This window comes from Strigops habroptila, chromosome 5 (assembly GCF_004027225.2).
Source record: "Strigops habroptila isolate Jane chromosome 5, bStrHab1.2.pri, whole genome shotgun sequence".
Taxonomy (NCBI): domain Eukaryota; kingdom Metazoa; phylum Chordata; class Aves; order Psittaciformes; family Psittacidae; genus Strigops; species Strigops habroptila.
In genome coordinates, this window is record NC_044281.2 from 49,510,430 (window position 1) to 49,521,490 (window position 11,061).

General features: G+C 40.6%; 1 protein-coding gene across 1 annotated transcript in view; it reads right to left on the reverse strand.

Annotated features, from left to right (window-relative positions):
* Nucleotides 1–211: 211 nt before the first annotated feature.
* MGAT5 (alpha-1,6-mannosylglycoprotein 6-beta-N-acetylglucosaminyltransferase) overlaps nt 212–11,061 on the reverse strand; it is a 135,062-nt gene continuing 124,212 nt past the window's right edge. Inside the window, 2 exon segments of the mRNA XM_030487180.1 lie at nt 212–7,239; nt 9,014–9,171. Coding sequence (XP_030343040.1) covers nt 7,041–7,239; nt 9,014–9,171 — 357 coding nt within the window. The 3' untranslated portion in view covers nt 212–7,040.

The following is an 11,061-nucleotide window of genomic DNA, read 5'->3' on the forward strand; positions in this document are numbered from 1 at the left end:
TTCCCATCCTGCTGACCCCCAGGAACGTGACGGCATCTGAACCACTGTGTTCTGTTCTTTCTGAATCAAACTGCTTGAACGTAATATAGTGGAACACCACCATTTAAATAAAACAAAGGATTGACCTTTCAGGAGAGAACACAAACCAAACACACGTAGCACCGGCCTGACCCTTACGTTCTCATGTATGTATAAAAACTCTGTCTCCAGATTATCATCTGCAAAAAAAGGCAATTTTTATTTTTTACAGATTTCAGTAGTTGGGTTTTTTTTCCAATTTACAGTGCTACAGAGGTTATTCAGATTCTGACCCCCTTCACCCATGGAGAGAGAAAGTTTCCTCCAGGGAATGATCCAGAAAGAGCTGCCCCAAACTGTCCTCTGCCCCCCTCCTTCCCCCTGCAGCCCTCAGCTGAACAACCTCAGGGGGATCAACTTCTCCAGGCTCAAGTCAGTTTTGTAAATATTCCCTTATATTTTTCTTCTAGCTCTCTTAGAATCTTCAGGGTAACTTTTCTGATGAAATGTACTCATTGTTTCCTTTGGTAAAACCTGCTATTTCCTCCTCCTCTGCTGTATTCCCCTGCAAAAACCAAATAAACCCACAGCCTCTTAAAAAAGGTCTTCACTGTCACTCTACTGCAACAGACCCATTAATGAATGTAACAAATTAGTTCTGGGTATAACCCTATTAAAATTAACTGTCTTCACACAGCAATTTAACTTGATTTATTGTGTTCCTATTTGATACCTTGAACTACTTTGCAGCTGTCGGAATCTAAGCCAAGATGTGCTGCATGCCTTTTGCCAAGTGCATGGATGGCTCCATAAGTGCCATAGCCTTATTTACATGCTCTCCTTAAAGCCAAGGATTTTGCTGGCTCCTGCAGGACCAAGCTGCCCCTGAGTGGAGCAGCACTGACCGAGGGCTGGTATTTGCAGGCATGACAGCACAGTGCAATACAGATGGATTTTCCTGTACAGAAGAGGAGCTGCGTGTTGTCATGCTGTAAAATGCAAGAATAGCAAGGTCTGTGGTGCTTCAGCTCTGTGAGCCCCTACACAAGGTGACAAATTCTGCTCCCATACACTGTCCACGAAAGTTAAATGGCACCTGCCCCAGTCCCCCCAGAGAGAAGGGTGTTTGTTACTCACTTGCATTTTTCTAAAGCAGTTTCTGTGTGTAGAAGGTGGGGCTATTACTCATTTTATTGAAACTTTGAGGACTTGGTTTTATTGACCCATTTAATAAACGGGTGGCTTAGTGCTGTTTAGAGAGGTCTGCTGAACTAGAACATGCTATTGTATGGTCAGAACTATATGAATATGGAAAGGATTACACCTATAAGATACATTGGCAACAGTTGCACTTTGTTGTTTTTCCCTGGAAGAAGGAACGTGAATGATGCCTCCCACCTGAGGCATTCTGCGGTTCAGCTGCTAGTGTTCTCAACACATTCCCACAGTAAACATTTCACACTGGATACATGGAGTCTGCTCTTTACACATTCCATTTAAATATAATCGGAAATTACAAACTCATTTTAAAAAACCCTCTAGATCTGCTTAAAAATATGAAGATGGGATTTAAGTCACTGCCCATAAACTGATATGTTTTGATGTTACATTTATGGCAATATTATTAAAGCGTATCTCAATGCAGTCGTGTCCGTCCCTGGCCTTTTCAGCCTGAATAAAAGCATATGCCTGTCAGGGCGTTATTCCCCTCGACTTCACAGCAATCCCAGAAACTGGGACCACAGGAAAACTACAAATGGAAAGAGATCACAAGTCAAAAAGTTGAAGGCATAGCAGCTGTAGGGTGAACGTCACAAAGAAAAAGCCATGCCAAAATGTTAGCACCCCCGGAAAATAGCCTGCGAAATTGGCAAGGCTCTTTAAAAATAATCAAACAACAAAACAACAAATACCACAAACAAACAACAAACACCCACCCCCCAACTCCAAACTGTGGACTGAACAGCTGTTTAACCAAGTTTTCACCTGATACTTTAACAATAAGTAACATCAACTTAGTCAGAGATGACACATGCTGTAACAGCAAACAAAGCTGGCTGCTGGTATGCGCACAACAGAACCTACAAGTATTTGGTCTTGTAAGATACAGTGCTTCGTATTAAAAAGGGAGAGATGCTTTTTTAATTTGAAGAAAAATTAATGGAGGAGTTCTGCTATCACTGAAGCCAGTGGGAATCATGAAGTTAATTAGACCTGGATGAGATTCTATCCAGCCTGATTCATGCCATTTAATTTATTTTACTAGCAAAATCTGGTCCTGAAATGCACCGTGAGCAGAACAAATTCCTGAGAAAGCAATTTGGATTTTGTTTACATGAGAAGTGCTGCACACTCATAAATCATCTTTGTAATTTAGATGGGCCACTCGCTTTTGAGAGGGAAGGGCATGTCTTTCCTGTCAAGGATAAACCAAGGACCTTGACTAGCATTATAAAGGACAGTAGTACAGCATGATTAAGTGAGGAGAGAAGCCATCAGCTAACAACATGATTTGTGGCTGATGCCAACAGAAACTCTCAACAATTCTGAATGCTCATCACTAAGCAAGTTAAAAAGCTGGCACAGTCAATTGGGAGTAGAGCTGAGTGCGGTAGACACTGAATCCTGGGTCTCTCCACAGCCCGATTCTGCCATCTCCAACTGAAATCTAAGCAGCAGCTACTGTACAAAACATTCTTCTTGCAGAAAAGTAGTAGCATTAAAAACATCTGCAACAAGCTGAATATCCAGAGTTCTCTCCCCACTGAGAGCTGTATCAATCACAAAAGGACTGCATTCTTGTAGCACCAGGAATCGCCCCATGCACTTCCATGTCTTTATCCAAAAACCCAATACCTCAAGCACTTTAATATGAATCTTCAATTTTCCTTCCGATCAAATCAGATATGGCTGTTTCTAGAGGTTTTCTGTTAGCAGTGTCTCCTCAGGGAATGTAACAGCTTTAGCTTGCTCTCTGGTCATTAAACAGACATCCCATCCCAGCAGGAGCTCTCATGTCAAATTACAGATACTCAGTAAAGGGACTTCTGCTTGCTGAAGCAACATTTAGCAAGAATTAATAAAGTTATACTATCTTTTATCTTATTAACCCTTACCTTATACTTCCAGAACAGATTTCTTCACTACTTCAAAACATTACTAAGTCGTAAAGTCATTAAGCACTATTTTTACCTGTCATTAGTGTTCCATTATATTTGTTCAGACAGCATCCATATTCCAAACACTCATCCAAACCCCAAAGAAAGTAAAAGAAAAGGCACATAAACATTAAATATTTGTAGGAGAAACATCATCTGATATAAACAAGCAAACACACTGCTGCAACTATAAATTATAAAAAGAACCATAGAAACTAAGCAAAAAAATGCAAAAAGCAACTCTATTTATACATGTGCAAATCAACTTGCATATATGAAATAAATGAGGTTTTTATTGGCATTTTTAAACAGTGTGTATTTACCAACTTTACCTTTCAAAGGCAAGCCTTTTCTGTTAATTTTAATAAATATGTAAATGCTTCTCTCAAGTTTTCTAATCTCTTAGGAACAAGATTTTTGAAAAAAACTCAGGTCACATACAAAAATACAAAATTTTAAAACAAAGAATGTCTTGATATGAGAGATATGTTTAAAAGCTTGTAAAACGGTTTTATATTTAACTTTTGACGTTTTTTTCCCCTCAATCGCTGATCAATATATTCAAATGCAAGTCATGCAAGAACCTGATTTCTGAGGAAAGGAAGCTGCAAGCTTTACTGTCCAACTGAAAAACAGCAGCACAGTCCCATCTCTAATATCCTTAAGTGCAAGAATTGGACTACACCTTTATTCTTTAATTTGGAAGGAAAGTAGTTATGGAACTCAGACAGGAGGCTGCCCTCTATCCCGAAATGTGGATATATATTACAGAGTTTAGTAAATCATTCAGACTTTTAAACAGTCCCACATGGATATGCCTGAGTGCTTATCAATGTGTGAACAAACACTGCAGTATGATGGGGGAGTGCTGTATCAGGCTTAGCCAGTGATGTTTACAAAGTTTATGTGCTTACAGTTCTCATAGGATAGTCTCCTCTTACAGAAATTTAGACTGAAGCTGTCTTTCAGAAAAGTAACACTTCTTCTGAAAAGAGAGTTTAAAATTATTAATAGAGCCCTATCAAATTACAGGTCTTGATTCTTTTTTAAGATTAATGAGTCTTCTCTATAGATTCCAGCGGAAATAGGATGAGACCCAACTGGTTCTGAAGCCAGTTTAGATACTCTGTCCCTGGCTGAAATGCGAAAGGCATTGGTGCTTGCCATTTCCTTTTTGCCAGTACACAGTAATTCACTTTAGTAGACGAGAAACAGTGCTACAGCATGAAAAAAACAGCTTACAACAGACTCTCCCTGCTGTGGTAAAGGCAAATGTAGCACTGAGCAAAGCACTAGACTAGAAAATCTTGAAATAAGAATACCCAAACCCTCCCATCTTTAAAAGTTTAGAGGCAAAATAAAACGCAGTAGGCCATGTGGACCATACAGTGTGTGTGTGGGGGAAACAAGCAAATACGTATTTACAGCAAAGAATCACACTACAGCAAAAACTAAGGGTCTTGCATTCTTTAAGTGTGCACCTACGACTCTGTTCCCAATGTACTTCGGTGCTCTCTCATTCCAGACTAAATTCCTGCCTGAAGAACCTCAGGCTGAACTGGAAAAGGCAAGTTCTGCTGTTGCCTTTACTTTCAGCACCAAGTATATATATATATATACTGTGATACTCTGGATGTTCCAGTTGCACAAATATGCACAGGTATGCAGGGAGTATTTTATATAAATACAAAATGAATTGTTGCACCTGCTCAGACTGATTTCCAATCCTCCTCCCCCAGCTTTTCCAGGGTATTAAAACTAGTGCAAATGACATTTGTGCTGACTGAAGCAAATGCTGAGCTATGGTAACGGTAAGGATTTCCAAACTTGTTTGTTTTCTTTTCATACAAAAAGTTTGCCACCCATTATAGAACCCAGCTGTTCTGTTTCTGGAAAATGACTCTAAAATACAGCAGATTTTATCATCATCACAACTCAGTTACGGGTGACCCTGCTGTTCACCAGCTCCCCCATATCCTTTATGGATACTCAACAGTCTCTCAGGATTAAGTTACTGTGTAGTCCACAGCAATGTTACGGGGTGTAACGGGGAAACTGAGTGCTGAGGCAGGAAAAGAAAAGCTTGAAAAAGCTAATTCAATGCTTTTAAATTGAAAATTTAAATACATATACTGTTCTGTTCTCTTGTCTGAAGAATTTATCCACAATGAAAGAGCATTTCCCTTGCTTGGTCTTTGGTAGGTCAAGAGATACATCGATATTCACACACAGGTAATCAATGCTGGTTACAAGAAAAATCCGAACCAACCAGATATATCCAAGAAAGGCAAATTCAAAGTATCCATGCTTTTCATTATTACCTGGTAATGCTTGTTGATCTTTATGAAAAACCCTTCACACTGATATGAAGTTGTTTTCCTGCATGGTCAAAGCATGTCCAAATTGTAAACCTGCAGATTATGACTCTTTCAAAATACACTGCAGGTTTGTTTCTCACTAATCTTAGCATATCATTTCCTGACTACAAATGGTGCTGTCAAGCATGCCACCTTCTGCTGAAAGTAACAAAAATTACCTCTATAAAAACACGACAGTTTAGAAGAGTTAACTTGCTGCTCTAAAACAAATGAAGTTTGATTTGAATTCCAAACTCTTGAATTGCTTTATTCTAACTTTGTAACTGGTGTGCCTGCTAAAAAAAAAAAAAAAGGACCCCCCCCAACAAGCCAGAAACACCCCCCAAACCAGAAAAACAAAGAACCCATGAGACTGAGCAATGCTTTTCTTAGCAGTTGTTTGTCTCCTCTTACTTGATCTTCAGAAAAGATTTCTCTTTAAAACCTAGCTAGTTATGAAGACATTTTACATTTCTACCATACAATAATTATAGTTAGCTTAGTTTAACCTTTCTATGTCATTCAGCAACACTTTAACTACTGGAAGCCGTAGCAGACTGAGGCTCTAACAATAATATGGCTCCAATGATGCTGAATACTTTTTGCTTCACACAGTATTTCTAGTAGACAGACTATAACAGAAGCATGGGCAAATTCCAAGGATTACTCTCTAAATGGGACCAGTAAACTGTGACGAGTCCATTCCCAAAATGGCAGTATGATTGTGTAGGTTTTCCACACTGAGGAATGCCACAACCGTAGTCAGTTGTCAAGTCACCGAGATATGTCACACGCTGGCAACTGCTTGTTTGCTCATTCATGATACTCTCGGGCTAGACTGCTCTGATGCAGCAGCTCTGATGCAGACAATGCCTTGTTGTGTACAAAGATTAAAAAAAGGAAAAGGAAAAAAAAGAACTGGGCCCAGCTCACCCAATAACAGGGTACAGAGTTATGAGTCCGAGTTCATGTGAAGTAAACAACTTCATAGCTGTTCATGCGAAAGCAGTACCCAAACCAGTGCACCTAGAATAAAACATCAGTCCTCCCACCCTGCACCCCCACCTTCAAGCACACTTTTTTCAATTTTTTACTGGAATGAAGTTGAGATCCTTTAGCTAATCATGATGGGGGATGGCCTAACTCATTACAAAAATAGAAAACACTTCACCCAAACAACAACAACAAAAAAGAAATTTGATGGGTCTAGGAATTTTCTACAAACTATTCTGTGCAGTCTTCTTCAAATCACTGTAGAACATGAAACTCATTTCTCTTCGCAACCACATGAAGGAATCTGAAGAGTTGCACTGCAAATGTTCTTATAGGAAAAAAAGATCAGTTAGCTGTTCGTTATGAATCCCTCCTCTCTTAGTAGATGATTCTGCCCAGCAATGATAGCTCTGCCTGCAGCAAAAAAACCTGGACAAAAGTGCAGGAAGTAATAAGTAGCTCCTCTCAAAACTACTTACATTTTGTCCTCAACTCAAAAGAAGCTCTGCTGCTGCTATAGGCAGTCTTTACAAAGCGCAACCTGCCCCTTAATATAGTCTCTGCACGGGCAGATTCTTCTGTGGGTGGGGTGGGATCCGGCACAGCTGAACAATAAGAGGTCACCTTGGAAAACACAGTGCTTCCTTCTTCCATCAAAAGAGGGGACCAGAATATCATTTGCGGACTCCATGGTGAGACATTCGATATTATGCCTAAAAAGCAAAGCAAATGATCTAAATCACTGTGGAGTTTACAGGAGTTCAGTACGGTTTTCATCCTTCATTGCTAAAATGCAAATAAAATGCTATATTAAATCCTAAATCAAGTACACTTAGAGTTGAAGATTTCCAGAACACAACTCTCCTTTTTTTCTGGCTGCACGAATTCTCTCTGCAGAGGGCAGTACAGCCTTTGCTGCTTTCCTAAAGATTAATGAAACATGTTAAAAAGGAAAAAAAAATGCTTTTGATTATTCCCCAAAGCACAATACTTAAAACATACTGCAGATTTCTAGTAAGACAAAACCAAAGAATCTGAAATCGGGAGATACCCTCATTGATTTCAGCAGGAAAGTCCCGCAGAATCTGAAATCGGGAGATACCCTCATTGATTTCAGCAGGAAAGTCCCGCAGGCGAGCCCCACCATGCTAGGCAGCCCTGGGCAGCTCAAGGTGCACTAGCTCAGCCAAACTGTGAAGATGAGGCAATGCTGCTGTGGTGCAGCAGAAGCTGGTCAGAGCGGCACCCGCTGCTCCGGGGAGCCAGCTAGCGCAGGGCAGCTCAAAACATTAAAATTCCAGTTGCTGTTTTCTGACCACAAAGCTTAAGCACAAGGGTAGCAATTCCAGCGGAGGCTTGTTTTTCACTTATTCTCAAAACACTGGTAGCTTTCAGCATTTAACAGGTTTTTTTTCCACAGAATGTTGTCTAGACAGCTAGAAAAGAAGCCTGACAAAACTTTTCTATAAGCTGCTTCTGAATTCCACTGGGAATTACAATTTTTCAAATAAAATACAAAAATAAAAACCTTGTAGAATTTAATTTAGCAAAAAGCGGAGACAGAAAACCTAGAAAGCAGATGCCCTAGCAGCCATTTGTAGGAGCCCAGCTTTGAGTGCTTTGTTTTCATTCTGAAAGGAACACAGACATATTCCTAAAGAGGCAGGACCTGAAAGCAACATTAATTTCCTTAATGCATAGCTGGTAAGCTTCAGAAATTGGCACTACCTCTCATGTACAAGAGTTTACAATTCTTTATGTAGGACAATACCGACAAAAGGTTTGAAGAAACAGTAACTGCTAATTGCCAGTGAACACAGATGCTTCAAAATGGATGTTAATCATGACAAAAGAGGAAGCTCAATAAATAAAAGTAATGCTTTATAAGCACTATATTTAAAATCATGTGAACAACTGATAGAAATCACACAATGTGTACTGAGTTCTATTTACTGCAACAAAATGCATTTCACTGACCCAGCTGACTGAGCGCAACTAGGATTAGTGTTCAGAGACATGCAAGCTCACTAAGTCTCAGAAGGATACTGCAAAAGCTGTGGCATAGTGCACCTGCTCAGCCACGGCTGCACCAGGTCCATCCAAACCCAATTATAGTCCTGGCATTTGTGATCCCTGCAGCACAAGCATCTTTATGCAGTGCTGGAAACCCAACATCAAAGGGCACTGCACAGGGCACGCACACAGGAGATGGAGGGGGAAGGAAGAGATGTAGATTTTTGGCCTTGGTGCTGTCTCACTGCAAAAACACATGCTATGTGGATTGGCACTCTCAGCACAGCAGTAGCTTCTACCGTCCACTGCTACGAAGGACTGACAGCTAACCTCACAGCTTGCTGTTGCCAGCCAGCCAGCACTCCTCTCCCCACCTTCCTTTCTCACAAAATGTGTACACTAAACTTCATGCGTGGCAAAACCCAGTGCAATAAAACGAGACCAAGTAGTATGTTCCTGCTTTTAAGCACTTACCTAAGCAGAGCTTTGTCCTTGTTGAGATGCTGAAAGAAGGAAGGCTCACAGATGAGCTGGCTTTCCTGACAAACTTGTTTACAGGATTTTCCAGGATCAGCAATTTTTACTTGAAGGGCACTTAATGGGGGCCACATCACTTGCCCATGACAAAAATCCTGCAGTGACAGATCATATTTTATTATGATGCATCCAGTCCCTTGACAGTAATTTTTCCCATTAGTAAAATAAGTAGTTATTATCACGCAAACACTCATTTTGCAGCCCTTGTGGTTGTATCAAAATCAATAATTTAAGCACATTTAAAAAAAATTTTTTTTTAGCATAAGGGAATTATCATCTTTTATTGCTACTTGAAATGTGGTACTATCATTCTTCCCTAAGAAGCTTCTTCCCTACTTTTACCATTTTTAATTTATCATAAACAACTCTAGCTAGTCTCAACTTCCACACACCGAACCCATTTTGGCTTTCTCAGTGACTCCTGTTTCACTAACTCAGTCCTAGCAGAACTATTTTCTTAGTTATATATTTTCTAAGTGATACTTAGCACAAGGATCAGGAGGAAGTTCTGGCAGGAGCAGAATTCCAGGGGTCAGTTACCCGGTAGGTGAGAAATGTCTCAAGTGGCCCATGTGGAGAGCCATGTGGAGAGATCAGGGGCCAATTCTGGACTCCACACAGGGCAACCTAAAAGTTATACCATCTATCTAAGAGCACTGTCCAAACGCTTCTTCAACACTGACAGGCCTGGGGCCATGACCACTTTCCTGGGGAGTTTGTTCCAGTGCTTGACCACCCTGTCAGTAAAGAACTTCTGAAGTCCCCCTAACGCAGCTGTAAGCCATTTCCTCATGCCATATTTGAAAAACAAATAAATAAATAAATAAATGAGTCATTTTAGAGTATATTTATGGCTGAATAATTTTAACAGCATCTGAAAAACCAGGTTAGTAATAGACAGCTGGAAGTACTTTTTAACAAGGTTGTTTCAGAAGGTCATTTTGCTATTTGGACTTAAGTGCCCTGCTTATTCTGTTCTTTCATAAATCAGTATTTAAAATACTAGATGCAGGAGAAAATCTATATACTTTCAAAATCCAATCCAGTACTGTCATACATATATATTATAGAATACTGTAATATATACCAATCTAATACGTACAACACTGTACTATTGGATTGGATTCAGAGCTAGTGCAGGCAGAAGACAAAGCTTTTTGAAGACAGCGAATCACTTATGAGGATTCACCATTTGCTGAGGGCTTCAGCTTTTAACATCTCTTAGCAGAAAATTCTTCCCCAAAACTGGGCACAGGCTCCCATTGCCAGTCCTTAGCTTGGTGGGAAGCCTTGCCCTCAGCTTCCACCACCTTGAAGCATGTCTCACAGTACATCACCTTCACAGGTACTAGCACAAAGGGCTGTGTTTCAGTTTGCTGTCTCTAGTTAGTTTTGCTATCAGCCACCAAAACCAACCTGAATTTGGTTTCTTCACTCCTGTCTATCATGCCACACAACCCCACATGCGTAAGGGTGAAATAAAGAAAAGATGGTATTTAAAACAGAAGGCTAAGCTTCACCAGAGGCTGCGTTTATGCTTATTTTACCTATCACCACAACTTCAAGGTAAGACAGGCTTAGCCCTGCCATCAAAGGAGGCATTCTCCTCCTTTTGGCTTTTCTTGCTCTTGGAGGAATGTCCTTGCTCCACTCCCTCTGCCATGCTCTGGTGCTTAGCTGACTCTCTGCTGAGCCAAGTCAGTTTGCTAACCCAGTAGAGCCCTGCCAAAACCATTTTCTGCTGGGTTAACTAATACTCCACTTGACCACATCTTTCAAAGTCACCATACCTGTTGCATCAGCCCAGCCTGTCTCGTCCAGCTGCTCCTAGGTTTGCAACAGGGAATCCCACAGCTGCTACAGCTGCAGTTGCCTTGCTGCTCCTTTGATGGCAGGGCCAACTTCAGCAGTCCCACCCTTTGGCTCCCACTCTATGCTGCTGCTTCGCAGAGCTGACACAACTGTTTGTACAGCCACAGAGCAAA